The 17,297-nt window shown below is 45.9% G+C and overlaps 13 protein-coding genes and 1 non-coding gene across 14 annotated transcripts; 8 read left to right on the top strand and 6 right to left on the bottom strand.

Moving 5' to 3' along the window:
* Nucleotides 1-45: 45 nt before the first annotated feature.
* HK407_12g17850 (protein kinase) lies at nt 46-999 on the top strand (the record flags this gene model as incomplete). The annotated part of the gene is made up of 1 exon (XM_060421735.1): nt 46-999. The coding sequence occupies one exon, from the start codon at nt 46-48 to the stop codon at nt 997-999; it is 954 nt and encodes a 317-aa protein (XP_060276110.1).
* Nucleotides 1,000-1,139: 140 nt separating this feature from the next.
* Nucleotides 1,140-2,966, top strand: HK407_12g17840 (ATP synthase alpha/beta; the record flags this gene model as incomplete). The annotated part of the gene is made up of 1 exon (XM_060421734.1): nt 1,140-2,966. One exon carries the CDS (start codon nt 1,140-1,142, stop codon nt 2,964-2,966), a length of 1,827 nt encoding a protein of 608 aa, XP_060276109.1.
* A 52-nt stretch (nt 2,967-3,018) lies between these two features.
* Nucleotides 3,019-4,266, top strand: HK407_12g17830 (TIP49 P-loop domain-containing protein; the record flags this gene model as incomplete). The annotated part of the gene is made up of 1 exon (XM_060421733.1): nt 3,019-4,266. The coding sequence occupies one exon, from the start codon at nt 3,019-3,021 to the stop codon at nt 4,264-4,266; it is 1,248 nt and encodes a 415-aa protein (XP_060276108.1).
* Nucleotides 4,267-4,301: 35 nt separating this feature from the next.
* HK407_12g17820 (MutL protein) lies at nt 4,302-6,323 on the bottom strand (the record flags this gene model as incomplete). The annotated part of the gene is made up of 1 exon (XM_060421732.1): nt 4,302-6,323. The coding sequence occupies one exon, from the start codon at nt 6,321-6,323 to the stop codon at nt 4,302-4,304; it is 2,022 nt and encodes a 673-aa protein (XP_060276107.1).
* Nucleotides 6,324-6,439: 116 nt separating this feature from the next.
* HK407_12g17810 lies at nt 6,440-6,511 on the bottom strand. The gene has a single exon. It is a non-coding gene; the product is annotated as a tRNA-Gly (tRNA).
* Nucleotides 6,512-6,699: 188 nt separating this feature from the next.
* On the bottom strand, nt 6,700-7,209 carry HK407_12g17800 (putative transcription factor TFIID; the record flags this gene model as incomplete). Its single annotated transcript, XM_060421731.1, has 1 exon — nt 6,700-7,209. The coding sequence occupies one exon, from the start codon at nt 7,207-7,209 to the stop codon at nt 6,700-6,702; it is 510 nt and encodes a 169-aa protein (XP_060276106.1).
* A 60-nt stretch (nt 7,210-7,269) lies between these two features.
* On the bottom strand, nt 7,270-8,106 carry HK407_12g17790 (uncharacterized protein; the record flags this gene model as incomplete). The annotated part of the gene is made up of 1 exon (XM_060421730.1): nt 7,270-8,106. One exon carries the CDS (start codon nt 8,104-8,106, stop codon nt 7,270-7,272), a length of 837 nt encoding a protein of 278 aa, XP_060276105.1.
* A 149-nt stretch (nt 8,107-8,255) lies between these two features.
* On the bottom strand, nt 8,256-8,969 carry HK407_12g17780 (uncharacterized protein; the record flags this gene model as incomplete). Its single annotated transcript, XM_060421729.1, has 1 exon — nt 8,256-8,969. The coding sequence occupies one exon, from the start codon at nt 8,967-8,969 to the stop codon at nt 8,256-8,258; it is 714 nt and encodes a 237-aa protein (XP_060276104.1).
* Nucleotides 8,970-9,005: 36 nt separating this feature from the next.
* On the top strand, nt 9,006-9,791 carry HK407_12g17770 (uncharacterized protein; the record flags this gene model as incomplete). Its single annotated transcript, XM_060421728.1, has 1 exon — nt 9,006-9,791. One exon carries the CDS (start codon nt 9,006-9,008, stop codon nt 9,789-9,791), a length of 786 nt encoding a protein of 261 aa, XP_060276103.1.
* A 54-nt stretch (nt 9,792-9,845) lies between these two features.
* Nucleotides 9,846-10,601, top strand: HK407_12g17760 (uncharacterized protein; the record flags this gene model as incomplete). Its single annotated transcript, XM_060421727.1, has 1 exon — nt 9,846-10,601. One exon carries the CDS (start codon nt 9,846-9,848, stop codon nt 10,599-10,601), a length of 756 nt encoding a protein of 251 aa, XP_060276102.1.
* A 526-nt stretch (nt 10,602-11,127) lies between these two features.
* Nucleotides 11,128-12,909, top strand: HK407_12g17750 (ABC transporter; the record flags this gene model as incomplete). Its single annotated transcript, XM_060421726.1, has 1 exon — nt 11,128-12,909. One exon carries the CDS (start codon nt 11,128-11,130, stop codon nt 12,907-12,909), a length of 1,782 nt encoding a protein of 593 aa, XP_060276101.1.
* A 142-nt stretch (nt 12,910-13,051) lies between these two features.
* HK407_12g17740 (NUBPL iron-transfer P-loop NTPase) lies at nt 13,052-13,975 on the bottom strand (the record flags this gene model as incomplete). Its single annotated transcript, XM_060421725.1, has 1 exon — nt 13,052-13,975. The coding sequence occupies one exon, from the start codon at nt 13,973-13,975 to the stop codon at nt 13,052-13,054; it is 924 nt and encodes a 307-aa protein (XP_060276100.1).
* Nucleotides 13,976-14,389: 414 nt separating this feature from the next.
* On the top strand, nt 14,390-15,760 carry HK407_12g17730 (uncharacterized protein; the record flags this gene model as incomplete). Its single annotated transcript, XM_060421724.1, has 1 exon — nt 14,390-15,760. The coding sequence occupies one exon, from the start codon at nt 14,390-14,392 to the stop codon at nt 15,758-15,760; it is 1,371 nt and encodes a 456-aa protein (XP_060276099.1).
* Nucleotides 15,761-15,862: 102 nt separating this feature from the next.
* Nucleotides 15,863-17,296, top strand: HK407_12g17720 (uncharacterized protein; the record flags this gene model as incomplete). Its single annotated transcript, XM_060421723.1, has 1 exon — nt 15,863-17,296. One exon carries the CDS (start codon nt 15,863-15,865, stop codon nt 17,294-17,296), a length of 1,434 nt encoding a protein of 477 aa, XP_060276098.1.
* Between the last annotated feature and the right edge of the window lies 1 nt (nt 17,297).

The following is a 17,297-nucleotide window of genomic DNA, read 5'->3' as shown; positions in this document are numbered from 1 at the left end:
TATTGATGCTTCAATGCTATATCAAACAGGCGAGTCTATCCCGGGATGGGGCTTATGCAGACTGTAGGAAGATGCAGAAGCATATCGGCGTATGAAAAGATAAGCAGGATATGCTCAGGAAGTTTTGGGAGTGTATACAAGGTGAGATGCAAGGAAAGCACGAGCATCTTCGCAATAAAGAGGATGAATCCGTCAATGTGCTACGACACAAATGGGTTTTCTACTCTATACATCAGAGAAGTTATGATTCTAAGGCATCTGCAGCACAATAACATCATGAGGATTAGTGAAGTCGTTGAAGGAACAGCAATTAACGACTTTTTTATAGTAATGGAGTACTGTGACACTGATCTGAAGACATTCATTCAGAAGAGCGGCCCCATGGATGCATCAATGGCAAGATTTTTTGCGAGCCAACTCTTGCAGGGCCTTGAGTTTTTGCACGGCATCAAGGTAGTGCACAGGGACCTGAAGCCATCGAACATTCTTCTTATGAAAGACGGATGCCTGAAAATAGCAGATTTTGGACTGGCAAGGCGGACGAGCTCTCAGATGACGAACCTTGTTGTCACACTGTGGTACAGACCGATCGAGGTACTCCTTGGTTCCGAATCATATGACGAATCAGTGGACATGTGGTCTGTTGGATGCATTGTTGGTGAAATGATGGTGGGAGAGCCAATAATGCCTGGAGAGGGAGAGATTGACCAGCTGCGCAGAGTGTTTGAACTTCTAGGTTATCCTGATGATGGGGATTTTCAAGGGTTGGAGCTGCCTCACCTGAAAAGCATTCGAGTTCCTGATATGTTTGATGCGGAGTTTGACAAACGCTTTGAGGGCATTGATGGAGATGTAGTAGGACTTATCAGGAACATGCTGAGCTTTGATCCAAGAAGACGAGACAGTGCGCGTGTGGTGCTTTCAAAGGGGAATTTAAAGGAGGGCGCGATATGCGAGCGTGGAGTAGTCGAATGTGCGATTGCCAAATGCATGGATTGAGCGGCATAACGACAGCATTACAGGAAGAGTTGTGTTGAGTTTAATGGATTGCATCAGCAAATGCATGATCTGGCATGGGTGATTAATTCAAGGCACAGTGCAAGGCAAATCGACAAATAAAAAGTTGTGAGGCAAGGGTGATGATGAATGTTGTGCAACAAACATTTGCTGAGTTAAGCATTGATGAGCCAAAGAAGGGGATGGAAGGAAAGGTGTACTCGGTGAGCGGACCTGTTGTGATTGGATGTGACCTTATTGGATGTGCGATGTATGAGCTTGTTAAGGTTGGAAGCGAGGGTCTTGTTGGTGAGATTATCAAGATCGACAGGGATCGTGCAACAATACAGGTTTACGAAGACACAAGTGGGTTGTGTGTTGGCGATGCGATTGTGCGGATGGGGCAGCCATTGTGTGTTGAGCTTGGGCCTGGGCTGTTTGAGAGCATCTACGATGGGATCCAGAGGCCGCTCAGGGAGATCAGGGAGACAACAGGAGGGATTTTTATTCCTAAGGGAGTGGATATTCCTGCGCTTGATCGGAGAAGGGAGTATGAGTTTGTTCCGAGCGTGAGTGTTGGAGATTATGTTGTTGGAGGCGACATCTTTGGAAAGGTGTATGAGAACAGCCTGATTGAGACGAAGATTCTCGTCCCACCGAAGGAGAACGGAAAGGTTGTGTTTGTGGCAAGCCGGGGAAACTACACGCTTGAGGATGTGGTGATGGAGATTGAGGGGGCTAAAGGGAAGAAGAATATGTATCTGTACCACACATGGCCGGTAAGGATTCCAAGGCCTGTTGAGGAGAAAAGAAACGCCACGCATCCGCTGTTTACGGGACAGAGGATTCTTGACTCACTGTTTCCGTGTGTTCAGGGCGGAACCACTGCGGTTCCCGGTGCGTTTGGATGCGGAAAGACGGTGATTTCGCAGTCGCTGTCGAAGTACTCGAACTCCGATGCGATTGTGTATGTAGGGTGTGGAGAGAGGGGAAACGAGATGAGCGAGGTTCTGATGGAGTTTCCGAAGCTGACGGTGGCAGGAAAGGAGGACAGTATTATGAAGAGGACCGTTCTTGTTGCAAACACATCGAACATGCCGGTTGCAGCGCGAGAAGCATCCATATACACGGGAATAACGATATCTGAGTATCTTCGGGACCAGGGCATGAATGTATCGATGATGGCAGACTCGACGTCGCGATGGGCAGAGGCGCTGCGAGAGATAAGTGGAAGGCTTGCTGAGATGCCGGCAGACAGCGGATATCCTGCGTATCTTGGAGCAAAGCTTGCGTTTTTCTACGAGAGGGCGGGATCTGTGGTGTGTCTTGGATCGCCGAAGCGAAAGGGATCTGTGACCATAGTTGGAGCGGTGTCACCGCCTGGAGGAGACTTTTCGGATCCTGTGACATCAGCAACTCTTGGGATAGTCCAGGTTTTCTGGGGGCTTGATAAGAAGCTTGCACAGAGGAAGCACTTTCCATCGATCAACTGGAATCTGAGCTATTCGAAGTATTTTTCGAACCTGGAAGCATACTATGAGAGCGTCGATGCAGGATTTACTGTTAACAGGACGAAGTGTAGAGAGATTCTGCAGCTAGACGATGATCTGTCTGAGATTGTGCAGCTTGTGGGGAAGAATGCGCTCTCTGAGACAGAGAAGCTTATTCTTGATGTGTCGAAGATGATAAAGGAGGACTTTCTGCAGCAGAATGGATATTCGAACTACGACAACTACTGCCCGTTTACAAAGACCAGGCTGATGCTGAGGAACATCATATGGTATTTCGACAGGTGCAAGGATGCAATTACAAACCGCAGGCTGAGCTGGCTGACGGTTAGGAAGGAGAGCGAGGAGGTGTTTTATGGGCTGATGAAGATGAAGTTTGAGATTGCAGATGAAGGAATGGAAAGCAGGCTGAACAGGCTGTACAAGGAGATAGAGGAGGTGTTTTCAAGGATGCTGGGATAATAAATTGTTTTGCAGAGTTGGTTGGGACAAATATTTGCTGGAGAATGCCCCGATGGAGGTCCGAGACGTGAAGACGATGAACAGGATCGATGTGCACTCGCACATAACTGGGCTTGGATGTGATGCGAATGGAGATGGGCTTGGATATGATTGTGACGGGCTTGTTGGGCAGCAGGCAGCGAGAAAGGCGATGGTGCTGGTGAAGAAGATGGTTGAATGCAACGGCGGGGGCAGAGTTGTGCTGATAAAGGGCGAGCGAGGAACAGGAAAGACGGCGCTGGCAATAGCACTTTCGAGAAGCCTTGGCGGCGTGTGCATGAACTCGATCAGTGGAACAGAGATATACAGCCTTGGGATGAGCAAGTCTGAGGCAATTATCCAAGCGCTGAGAAAGGCGGTCGGGCTAAGGATCAAGGAGTATGTGAAGGTGATCGAGGGGGAGGTTGTGAGCCTAAGCGGGCAGCGAATAGTGCTGAAGACAACAGACATGGAGTCGTCGTTTGATATTGGCGAGAAGATGAGAGCAGAGCTTGACAGAGAAAGAATAAGCACTGGAGATGTCATAAGGATAGTGAAAGAGCAAGGGCGAGTGTACAAGATTGGAACAAGCACAGTGAGGAAAGGCGAGGCTGTTGGGATCGACACAAGGTTTGTGCCGTGCCCGGATGGTGAGCTAATGAAGATCAGAGAAGAGGTGCAGGATATATCGCTGCATGATGTCGATGTTGTCAACAGCAAGGCCGAGGGATATCTTGCGCTTTTTAGCGGGGAGACAGGCGAGATCAAGCCTGAAACACGAGATGAGGTGAATAGAAAGGTGTGGGGATGGGTGAACGAGGGCAAGGCCGAGATAGTACGTGGAGTGCTGTTTATTGATGAGGTTCATATGCTTGATATCGAGAGTTTTTCGTTTCTGAACAGGGCGATTGAGGAAGACTTCTGTCCTGTGATCCTGGTGTCCACGAATAAGAAGGAAAGCATAGTCCGAGGCAGTAGTGAGAAGTGTCCTTACGGCATTCCAAGAGACTTTGTTGACCGTGCACTGATTATTTCTACAGAGAGCCACACAGTAGCAGATCTTGCTGCAATTATCAAGCACAGGATGATCGAGGAAGATGTTTCTGTTGATGAGGATGCATTTGACAAGATTGTTCATATATCTGGCGTGTCTGGGCTCAGGCATGCAATGAACCTACTGACCATTTCTGGGTTGAGAGCAGCAAAGCGAGGAGGAAAGGTGGGCATCAATGATGTGAATAGGGTTGCTGAGCTATTCCCTGCGCTTTGTATGACTGAGTAAATAAAACACTGCTTTATTGTTGGTATGCACTGAGTTCACGTCTCCAAGCACTCATTGAGGATCATAAACGTTGGTCTTCCATGCGGACATTTCCATGGCCTTTCCAAGTATGCAAGATTGTTCACAACCCTCTTCATATCACTTGCCGAGAGTGTGTCGCCTATCATTATGCTTGTTCTGCATGACTTTGATGCAACTATTTCCTGAATCTTCCAGAACTCATTCTCCCCATCTTTTATGTCCTCAATAAACCTAAAAAACTCATCAACACCAAACACCTCGTTCTTATATGCTGGAGCTGCTTGTAATGCCCCGTCGCCTATGATGAATCCATTCTTTGCAAGAATGTCCAGGTTTTCGTTCACAATGATCTGATCCAATGCATTGAGATGCAGATCAATAGGAACAAGCAGCTTCTGTGTCTTCAGAGTAAAAGATGTCTTTATTCTTTCGTAGTTGCTAATTTCATCTGCTGCATGCTGATCCACTGCAACAAGATATGTCTTATCGGTTTTGTCTAGCTTTGCAATGATAAACCCGTGGTTGAACTGCCCTATGACCTCTAACTTCCCAAAGTCTTCTTTTGAAAAGCACAGTCTTGGCTGCACTGCCTCATCGTGCTTGAAAAACATATATGCGCCTGCTGTAGGCTTTTCGCTTTCGTATGCATTAATGCCCAGGTCACTGCTAAAGCCTCTTGCACTACCTGCGATATGCTCTGGAATATCCCGAGTGTTATGCTTTTCAGACTTATTCACATGTGTGTGCTTGTCAAGAACACTCATTCTGTGTGCATTATTCGCATCTGCGCATGCATCATCCTGATATGAATATATGGCAGTCTCCGGTAGAATCATGAACTCCAAGTCGTCAGTTTCGACTTTTTTATTGCTTCGATTACCAGCCTGATCTATTTCTGATGAATTACAGGCATTCTCTGCCGTGCTAGGTTCTTTTATTATTGAAGGCATATGTTCTTTACCTGAGGCCTCACACTCACTAGAAACATCACTTCTTGACCTGATTTGCCTGCTTACCTCTTCCAAATCTCTTGGCATGCATTTGCCTGGAATACTTCCATCAGTGCTGCTTGCAACAGCCTTTCCAGGCACAACAACAATCGATGCCGAAAAAAACCTGCCGATCTCTGATCGTAGAAGACTTATAATTCCCTCTTCATCATCAAGAATCACTTCGCTCTTGTCAACAGCCACATTTACATCTCCAGAACACTTAATCACCAGCACAAACGCTGGTCTTCCATCAAAATACATTCCAAACTCCTTCCTTATTGCATTCAGGATCCTCTTGCTTTCAATTGGCCTCTTTTCCAAGAAAATCATCTGTTTAGGATTCTTGGCTGCCACAGGAAGCATAATCAGATCAAACACACCTGTGTATATCTCCATATACTGCCCTGCATACTGCGCATACTGCAATTCAAAGTACTTACGAGGCACTCCGCATCCCTTCAGGCTCATCAGCACCTTTCTGTCATGGAACAGAATAAACTCCACATCATTTACACAGCTGTAATGCTCGAGAAGACTGCATATCCTGCCAAGATATGTACGGATGCTGCTTCGGCTCGACAGCCTTCTTACAGGATTGTTCTTGAACAGGTTCTTGACCTCCACAGTTGTTCCTCGCTCTCTTGCACATCTGGACGTCGTGTTGGTGCTGAAGCATTTGCAAATGGCAAACGGTTTTGTTGACCTCGATGTGACCTCCAGGTCACTCATGCTTGCGATCGACCATAGCGCCTGTCCTCTGAATCCATAGAAGAACCTTGCTGTTGTTTGCACACATCCAAGCACATAGTAGGACATTGACTCCTTGGATGTAGAGCCTTCAACTGCAATTGCATCCAGGTCTTCGATGCCGCATCCGTTGTCCTCGACAGTTATGCAATCATCAAATGTTATTTTGATGCGTGTTGCACCTGAATCTATCGAATTTTCTATCAGCTCTTTTGCAACCACATAATGATCTGCCACATACTGTTGTGTCTTGATTCTCTTGCTGGCATGATCAGCAAGCCTTTGTATTTTTGGCATGATGCGATGGCTAGCACGTCGATGCAGATGTTTTGATCGAAGTGGCGGGAGATGTTCCCGGCAAGCGCACAAAGTAAAAACAGCATGTGGGAGCCTCGTGCGCTAAATGCACAAAATGCATTGACCGGGAATCGAACCCAGGCCGTGAACTTGGGAAGCTCACATAATAACCACTATACTATCAATGCCCCGTCACAAAACTCACTCCTCAGACACAACCCACCAGCACATGCAGGCTGTACTCGCGCACACTTTCAATTTCGCATCTATGGCACTTATGTACATTACATCTGCACATGCATGCACACACTTCTCATTCAGCCCGTACTCATTCAAAATCACACTAGATCTCATTTATTCGGTTCATCATCCTTCCTCAATACAGAAAATTGATAAATGGCGGAAGTGACTCAGACGCCTTAATCAGCTTCAGTAGATTACCCTCCGCCCGTAGACTCTGCTCCAGCCTGCTCTTCACATTTGCCGACTTGTTGCTCTTGCAGTTTGGCTTTGTGATCGTCTGCCTAAACGCATGAATCGCAGGGAAGCTAGGCATAAAATCATATATGTGTATGTACTTCTCAATACTCGACGACAATGGACTGTTGAACTTCTCCTCTTCCTCAGCTACCTCGTTCTCATACTCAACTCTTGCCTCTCCAACGCTTCCACAATCAAATCGCTTGCCATCAACCAGACACAGCAGATCAAGCAGTGTCGAGTGCGACTTCATCCCGTGCCTTGATAATGAACTTATTGTCCTCAGATACGCAAGCATGTACGTCTCCAGCCCTGTCACATACACCTCAAGCGCCTTCCTCTCAACCACCTCATACCCAACTTCCTTCAAAATCCTCAGAAGCCTGTCCTCAAGAACACGTCTCATCAGGGCCACAATCTTTCTTCCAAAAACTCGTGCTTCTGCACACCCACTTGCTAAATTGATTTATTTCTTCAAAAACACATACTTCTCTCCATTCGTCTCGTCAACCTCAAACCCACAGCTTTCTCCAATAAACTCCTTCAAGAGCTCTTTCTCCCCCTCTTCAAGCCCATACTGTGCTTTGATTCCCTTCAGAAGATCACGGAGTGCAATCCTCCTCCCACGCAGCATCTCATACAGCTCTGCCTTTGTAAGAGCCTTTGCCTGCTGGCCATTGCTATTTGCATCCCCTTCTGCTGATTCAGACTCGCTTTCCTTCTCCTCATAGCTCTCCATAATGTTCCTCATCTTGTGCCCTGCACTATTCAGCCGCTTCTCCCTCACAACAAACACATTTGCTTCTTCTCCATCATCGTCATCAAAATCATCCTCAAAGTCAATGTCCTCCCGTTCATCTTCTGAGCTGATGTCCCGCTCAACTCTCATCATCTCCCCTTCATTTGCTTCTCCCTCGCTGTCCTGTATAATGTCCTGTTGCATCCTCTGGCTGAACCTGTACCACTTCCTCACAGAAACCACCTTCAGATACGTCCCCATGTTGATAAACACAAAATAGCATGATCCGCTCGCACCTAGGTCCTGCATCTTCCCAGAGTACACCCTGTTCTCGCTGTCCTCCACAACAAGCAAGCATCCCTCCTTCTCCTTCAGCTTTCTGTATCCATCGTCCTCATACTCAATCTGTTCGCTCTTCTTCTTCGTGTTGAACACGACCTCCTCTTTCACAGGTTTCTCCCTCGATATCAGCACCGGCACCGCCAGCTCACTAATGCTCACATTCGTAAACAAAAACCTCTTCTCATTCGGCTCCGGGCTGTACACCAGTCTGTAGCTCTTCATGGGTCGCTAACTTCGATTCTTTAACACATGCATCACTTCCTCTCTCACCGTTGCCAAACAGTTCGTCAAAACACCACTTTATTCAAAGCCTTCAGAATCACACATGCACAGCCACTACTCACACTCAGTACCCACACAAGAAACACCCATCATGGCTGCATCCTCGTGTACTCCTTCCTAAACTCCCTTCTCACTGCACTAAGAAAGTCATGGAAATTCCCATGCACTCTAAACATTGCATTCATCCGCTCAACACTGTCAATCCTCGGAAACATGTCAATAACAGGCATGTCTATAGACAAGTCAAGCATCACAAAACACTCCACAGATTCATCTGCACACATCTTCCCAAACACAATCTTAATCACATTCTCTCTTATCGGAACTATGTCCATCCCAAGGCACTTCCTAAACAGCCCCACCTTCGTTTCCATCTGCTTCTCCCTCAATTTATTTCTCTCAGAAACCATCTCCATCTTCCGTACAAGTGCTCCAGACATGCCTTTCTTCTCCTTGGATACTTCGCTCAACCCAAAGCTGCTCATCTCCAACTCCTTGATTTGGTTCAGCAGCTCATGTCGCTCGTTATCCGACATCCTCATGTCCTCGCTATCTTGCTCAATTTTCGCCTTCAGCGCATTCCTCTCTGAAACCAGCATCTCGTTCTTCTCCTTCATCTCGTTCAGAGTAGAAGCCACCGTCTGCAGCAGAACCTCGCCCTCCTGCTTGTCTCTGCATATCATCCCTCTTGCATGCATCACATAACTCCTATATCTCTCAAGATACCCATCGGTATCCCTCAGAATCCCATCCATCATCTCTCGGATCCTCTCAACATTTGCAGCCACTGATTCCGCCGTCATAAGTATCAAGGGTCGAAGCCCACGCTCAATTCATCCATGGATCCTGCTGCGTGCCACGTGAAGTGCTCGCTGTGCCATGGCATACCGTCGATCAGAATAAACAACCTGGAATACTGCAACGCTTGTTTCGAACGGCAGCTGCTGCGTAGGATTCTCAGGTGCCTCAGAGGACTCCGTCCAAAAACAAAAATAATGCTATACTTCGATGGAACACTGCAGTCTCTCACGATTGCTCATGCAGTCGGCAGATTCAAAAACAAAGCACTGCATGAATTTGTTGTTGCCGTCAGAAAAGGCACTGAGTGCGAGTTTCTTAGCATTCTTAGCGGTCTTGGCTTCAACAAACACGTCATGCTTTCTGCAAGCAATACAAGCAGTGGCATCGATCCATTGCCAAATGATGTAGTGTATGCAGCACGAGAATCAGGATCGCACATGCTGATATTCCAGATGTGTGCCGAAGTTGAGTCCGTGATTGCGTTGAGGTCAATATGTAATGGGTGCGGAGTGGATGCATACAGCCAAATATACTCAAATGCTAGCAATCCGGTGGCTGTAAATGCACTCGAAAAAACAAAAGCAAAGGAAATAGCATACTATGCATACCTGAATAACATAACATACACATGCACCATGCACACGCCGCGCACAACAGAAACCGAGGCAGTGCTCCTAAGATTTGTCAAGAAGATGGACAATAGAAACAGCCTTTCTGTTTTCAACATCTTAAACACAATCAGGAAACTTGTGTCAGACAGCCAGGCTGCTGTTTCCAAAGACAGATTGGTATATGGATGCAGTAAAGAAACAGCGCCAGACTAAAACACTCGTTTCAAACAAAATATTTATATCAACTGATCTAAGCGCGGCAAAACTATGTTTGCTACAGCATTGGCGATCATTCCACTGCTTATGCTTGTTGGTGCTTTTACATCGTCAAATGAAGACGTCTATTATACGTGCACAAATGATCCGAAGATATACGACATCAACCTGTATGCACATCTAGACAAAATGACGATGGATGCAATCAAGGACGCCGCAGGTAAAGGTAAAGATGAAAAAGATGCCGCCTATCATTATCTGTATGATCAAGTCCTGGCGCCATACAACGACTTTCTAAGTGATTATAAAGTCAGAATTACTCTGAATTTGGTCGATCGCGATTCAAACTCGATACCGGGAATGGCATTTGACCGCTCGTGCGAGCGTCAAGATCCTTTGGAAAGGGTTAAGCAGATGCATGATTACGAGACCAACATGTACAAAGGGAATATAGGTGTGCATCTGTTCCTGTGGAGTTGCCCAAGCAGGACAGAAGCGATGTCTGGCAATGTAGCGGTTTATGGCGATCCAAAAGGGTGTGGGCGAGCCATTGGGGTCATCTGGGATGGTACAAGGCCAACAGTCAACTACATCATGCAGGGAATATCGGAGGCGATTTCTGGAGTGCGAGAAATGTTCGTAGATGGGATGGAGCTTACAGCAAAGCAGATGAAAGATTTTCAGATAGTCTGCAATTATGTTTACCACTGTATAACTGTAAACAAGTCCATCAATGGAAGCATTCGTTATAATGATGAATTGAGTAGCAATGATAATGCAGAAAATATTTACTCGCAGTACACGTAAAAATCAAAGCTGTAATGTTATGTATGTGAGCATGACCAATAGGGCAGATATTGTCTGTGCTGATTGGCTGGGCATTCAGGTGTACGTATGCATACTTTGAAATGATAGCATAACCAAAATTAAATAATTTTTCTTGGCATGGTGTTGTGTAAGGCTTGCATGCAATGAATGTGCTTGAAGTGCAGGGTAGTTAGTGGCAATGGTGTTGGGCATGCCCCTGCAGATGTGCCTGGATGAAAAGTTTGCTTTGATGAAGGACATGATAGTGGAATGCGACGGTGCATTGAGAGAGCTGGAAAGAAAGTGTACAATCATCTCGCTGGACTTGCGTGTGTCTGCAATGATGGCGGATGCAAAGGAAGAAGGAAGTGCCTGACAGCTGCACGAGTTCTGTGCATGTGCTTACAGCAGTGAATGTGGTTGTCTTACATATGAAACAGATGTTGTGCAGCTGTTGACGATGCAGATGACACTTCCAAAACACTTGGCATTCAATAACAATAAATATTTTTGAAAACATCTGGGCATGGGCATGAAGAACAAGATTGGAGAATGCCGAACGATTGGATGGATTCTGGGGAAATATGTGTTTGTAGTGCCCCAAGTGAGGGTAGTTCTGTTTCCTGTGGTTCTGAGCATATGCGTGGGGAAGTATTTTGAGACACGGCTTGCAGGGTGCATCACGAGTATCTCTGATGGCCTGGGCAGCGAGGCTGTTCCATACGGAAGCATTGTTATGTTTCTTGCGGTTTCGCTGATGGACATAATGTTCAGTGAGCTGCAGGGTTTTTTTTTTGCAGGCACTGTGCAGAGGGTGTATAGGAGCACGCTGCGGACCACTTTTGAGCACTTCATACGCCTGGAGACAGAGGAGTTTGAAGGCTATGGAACAGGAACGATACAGAGCATTGTGGGCAGGAAGAGCAAGGCGGTGAGTGATCTTGTGGAAGTGTTTGTGCAGAACATTCTGCCGATGGTTGTGTCGATTGTGCTTATCTGGTGCTCTGTGTATTGGAATCTTGGAGTGATTGCGCTTGGGATAGTTGTGTTTGCAGTGGTGTTGTATGCAATGGTGACGATATCGATAGCGCTGTCGAGAAACGTGGTTAGGAGGATGCTGAACAAAGCAGAAAACAGTGCGTCGAACCTTATGTATGACACGCTGAGCAATCACGAGGCTGTGGTTTCGTTTGATGGATATGATGTAGAGGTAAGCAGGTACGATAGAAGGCTGATGGACATTGAGAGGCACGGAACAGCACTGTTCAGAGGACTGTATCTGCTGAACATGCTTCAGAAGCTGATATTTGCATTTATGAATTCGTCTGTGATAGCTCTTGGCGCATATGGGATTCTGTGGGGCAAGATGGACAAAGGAGTGCTGCTGTTCTATGTGACGATGAGCAGGATGTTGCTGGCCAACCTAAGCAATCTTGGATACACATACTGCAGGCTTTCTGAGGCAATGCTGAGCATCAAAGAGGTTGTTTTTAGCGATGGAGATATGAAGGGCGGAGTCGGGCTATGCCTGGGAAAGCTCAAGACAAGTATTGTGTTCAGGAATGTCAGCTGCTATTATAAAGACAAGCGGGTGCTTGATAGAGTGGATCTAGAGATCAATAAAGGAGACCGTGTTGCGGTTGTTGGATCGAACGGATCGGGGAAGTCGACGATTCTCAAGGCATTGCTAAAGCTTAATAGAATGCAAGGAGTTATTCTTGTCGATGAGGTCAACATTATGGCAATAGAGGAAAGGGCGTTTAGCAGGATGATGGGATATGTTCCACAGAACTCGCTGCTTTTCAACGAGACAGTGATGTACAACATCAAGTATGGGTGCCCCAGTGTGTCTGATTATGCAGTTGTGGAGCTTGCAAAGAGGTTTAATGTGCATGACAGCATAATGAGACTTGAGAAGGGATACTTTACAAATGTTGGAGAGTCTGGAAAGCACATCAGCGGAGGGGAGAGGCAGAAGATTGTGATCCTGAGGGCACTTTTGAAGAATCCGGAGGTGCTTGTGATGGATGAACCAACATCGAGCCTTGACAAAGAAGCAGAGAAGAGCATTATCGACATGATTGTGAATTTGTGTAGCAGCATGACGGTAATAGCAATTGTTCACAACCTTGAGCTTCTTTCGTTTTTCAACAAGGTTTGTGTGGTTAGCAATGGGAACGCAACGATCCTGGAGAGCACGTCGAAAGCATTCGAGGTGGCCATAAGCAAGCTGAGCAGTCAAGATTGTGCAATGAACACTGTAAACGAAGTAGTACAGGGAGTTGCTAAACTTCAGCATAAGGATTAAACAATAATATAGTTCAATTTAGAGGAAGCCGTATACAAGCAAAGTATGAGTGCATAGCTAATACTAAATGCATCGCTGTGCATATATATTATTTATAGCTTATAATTGTTGCTGAACAATGCTGCTGCAGGCTGTAAAGCACTTAAGAACTGCTTTTTGCTGTTTGATTGCTTTCTAGACACGTTGATACAATTATGTATGCCAATTTGCGGAAAATCTCCTCCTGCACAGGCATTCCGAGATCAGACTGTTTTGCAATGCTTTGCTTCAAGCCAATAGATCCAATATACTCAAGCCCGCATTCTATGCAGTACTTCTGCACATCAACACTGTTGAACACCTCTGCCTCATGATTACACGATGCACACACAAATCTTCTCATGTTTTCAACGACCCCAATGATTCGTATTCCTGTCTTTCTGCAGAATCCAATCTGCCGCACTACATCTTGCAATGAAAACCTCTGTGGCGTAGATACAAGTATTGCATGCCGTGGCTTGATGAACTCAACCATTCCCAAATGCTCGTCTGTGACATTTGGAGGCGTATCTATCAGTAGCACCTCTATATCTTTGTAATCACAGCACTTCAGCAGCTTTTTCACTATGCCTGTTTTCAAGTTAGAGCTGAATACTGTTCCTTGATCTTCACTCTCTTCCAGATATGCAATCGAGACAATACTGAGGAACTCGTTGACTCTGATTGGCCTGATTGAGCTGTTTACTTCACACATTACCTGATCGTTTGTTCCGGTAAGCTTCGGGATGTTTGGACCCGACAGATCCAGATCCAATACACATGTCCTGATACTCATCAATGAAAGCGCCTCCGCTATGTTTCTGGTGATTGTGCTTTTTCCAACTCCACCTTTTCCGCTCATCACTGCAACTACTGCCTTTACATCATGCAGTCTTTGCTGAATAAACAGTATATCTGGGTCCAGCTGTCTTGGCTGTGCACATTGCGAGGCATTTGGGCACTCTTTGCATCCATCGAGTTTTCCGGCATCTCTGCTGCTTGTCCCTGGACACGAGTGTTTTGATGTATCGCTGTAACTCTTGTCCATCTGGGCTGGGTGCTTTGGTGTTTAACCAATGGATTGATGAGTGTGTATTGATGAGCAGCATGATTTATTTATTTATTTATTTGTCATGCCATGCAATGCATTATACTAGCATCACAAAGATAAGAAGTACAGACAGCTCTCCAGCTTAGTTGTATGCAGCGGCTAATCTTTGACGACGGGATACCTTTCAAGTTCGTCTGCATATGCAGTTTTTGGATGTTGCCTTGGTGGGGTCAGCGATGCAGCGATGTCAATGCACTTGTCTGTCAATATGGCCTGGTCTTGTTGTTGAACCGATGTGTTTTCGTGGTGTTTCTTTGATGCGATGTATGTATTCAGCAGGCGAATTGCTTCGTTTGCATCGACATCGTCACCTGTGTATTTGTAGTTATTTTGCTGGTGTGCAAGCCCCATATGGTGTACTTCAGAAGCAAGAATTTTGGGATAATGGATTTTTCACGCGAATGCTTCGAGACGGTCTATCAGAATAAGCATGAAGTTGCTTGCATGTGCATTACAAAGAGCGGAGTACTGCTTGGATCTGAAAAGAATGCAATCATGGTGAGAAATGTATATGGCGAGCAAGATACAAAGATAGTTGCCAAGTTTGATAGGAACGTAGCATGCATAGCGACAGATGGAGATGTGATTGCGTGTGGAGACGATTCTGGCCAGGTGAGAGTGGTTGTTAACAGAAGAAACACATTGAGAAGATATTTCGAGCACACAGCAAGAGTAAATGAGTTGAAAGTAGATGGACGGATAGTGGTGAGCTGCAGTGATGACATGACAGTCAAGGTGTTTGACATAGGGAAGCAGGAGAGTGTTTGGACTGTTTCTGATAGCAGGGACTATGTGAAAGGGATTGATGTGGTGGAGGGAATTCTGTATTCTGGATCTTATGATGGATATGTGAATGGATACAGGCTGGATAGGCAAGAAAGGATGTTTTCGTATGATTCGAGATGCAAAGTGTCGAAGGTATGTGGGCTTGGGGGGCTTAAGGTAGCATTTGCATGTTTGAACGAAGTTCGTGTGATTGAAGTGAATGGCAATGGCGAAGTTGAAGAGGTCGGCAAGAGCATGCATATCAAGGAGGTTACGGGAATGAAGTATTATGAGGGAAGGTTGTACACATCGTCGCTTGATGCAAGCATACGTGTGTTTACTAAGGATCTTGTGATGATATCGAGGGTAAGGACGAGGTGCGGGATACAGAGCCTGGACATACTGGACGATGTATTATGGGTAGTACTAGAGGATGGAGAGATTCAGAAGCTGCAGAAGGAAAAAGAAGAGGCCAAGCGAAGCAGAAAGGCACATAAGAGGCAGGTTGACGATCTGGAGGACGAAATAGATGTTGAGGTGGTGAAGTCGCTGAGAAAGAGATACAGTGCAGTTGAAGGCAAGCTGAACAGGTTTGAGTATAAGAGGTCGATGATGGGAGCAATCAGGAAGAGAGATATGCAGGAGATTTTTGCAGTGATGAGCTATATACAGGAGAAAGGGGAGCTTGAGCATGCATTTCTTGATCTTGATAGAGGGGCATTGGGGGAGGTGATTGATGCGATGACGGAGTTTTTCAGTATCAAGGAGTTTATTCCTATATTTATAGAATGTTTTGAAGAGATATGCAGGCAGTACGAAAGAGAGATCTGCGACTACGAGAGATTGAGCAATAAGATGGATGTGCTAGCTGGGGTGATTGAGGACGAGATGTTTTTCCAGGAGGAGAACCTGCGCACGATTTCGTTTCTTGAGTGTTTTCAGGTCGATGTGTGCTGAATACTGGCAGGGATAGGCAGTGCAGTGTACGAGATGAGAATAAATGGAGCAATTGATTATTTTTAGTGTATGGATTGAAATGAAGGATGCAGAGTGCCCCAAATGAGCGCGATGGATTTGATGACCAGTAGGATACTGAAGTCGATTAGATACAGGAACTATGAGACAGGGATTTTTGCCTGTGCATGCATGCTTCCGTACGGAGACGAATTCAAGATTCTGATGGGGATACTGCTGTATATGAATGAAGAGTATTCGAGGGCGCTTTTTCATCTGCAGAGCATAAACACATACACTTCGAAGTACTATGAGTGTCTATGCTACAAGAAACGGAAGGAGTACAAGAAAGCGATTGGCTGCATTGAAGATATTTTTGAGAAGAAGCCTGGGGATGATCCTGAAGCTGCCGAGTGGATTCGGGAGATGTTTATTGATGCAGGGGATGCAGAGTATTTGTACTCGCTGCTCGGGGATCTCTACACGTTTTGCGGTAGCAGAGAAGATGCAATTGAGAGTTACCAGAGGTCTTTGGGCAAAGGGTATGTGTTTTCATCACTGGAGAACCTTTTGGAAGAGAACAAGGCACAATCGTGTGTGATGAGGATGAATGAGCAATGTGCAGGCTTGAAGGATGTGGTTGAGGAGTATTTGCATGATAGTGTTGATAAGAGAGACGGTGCACTGAATAAGTATATGAAGAAGTATCTGGAGAAGGTGCCTGGAATTGGATCGTATTTCATCAGCAATGCAGCAAGGATGTATTTCAATCTTGGGATGAACGAGAAGAGCAAGATGTGCTTCGAGCTGGTTAGAAGGAAGGACCCGATGTTTGTGAGGAACATGGACTATTACTCGACTGTTCTTTGGCACAGCAAGGATGCAGCAGAACTTGGGAGCCTGTGCAAGGGCTTTATCAAGCACATGCCATGGTCTGCAAATACATGGAAAGCACTTGGGAACTTCTACAGCCACGAGGGAGACTACCAAAGAAGTGTTGTGTGCTTCAAACGGAGCTTGTGCATTGAAGAGGATGCATACACATACACGCTTCTCGGATATGAGTCTATCCAAAGGAACGAGTATGACAATGCGATGAAGTATTTCAACATGTCACTGCGCATGCATGAAGACAACTACAGGGCGATGTTTGGCAGCGGACTTGTATACATGAAGACGGAGAAGCTTGACAATGCGGAGTATTTTCTGAGGAAGGCGGTGGAGACGAATCCTGGGAATCTGCAGATCAAGGTGCACGTGATGAAATTCTACACAAAGAGAGGACGTGCGGATGAATCTGTGAAGGTGTTTGCGGATGCATTTGGAATGAGCGATACGGATTTGCATCAGATTGTAAGATGGGTTGTGGATAAGAAGGGGCGATTCAGAGAAGTAGAGGAGTTCCTGGTGCTTGAGCTTGTTGAGGCTCTTGTGCTGTTGAGCTTGGCAAAGCCTGCGATGGATGTCTTGGAGTGTGTTGAGTACAGAGGAGAGTCTTACGGTAAGAAGAAGGAGATGGTCATGGAGATGATGGAATAAG

The sequence above is a fragment of the Ordospora pajunii genome (genome assembly GCF_021821965.1).
Source record: "Ordospora pajunii strain FI-F-10 chromosome Unknown Cg_12A, whole genome shotgun sequence".
NCBI lineage: Eukaryota > Fungi > Microsporidia > Ordosporidae > Ordospora > Ordospora pajunii.
The sequence above is the reverse complement of the archived record's forward strand: the minus strand, read 5'-3'. Positions and strand labels throughout refer to the sequence as shown.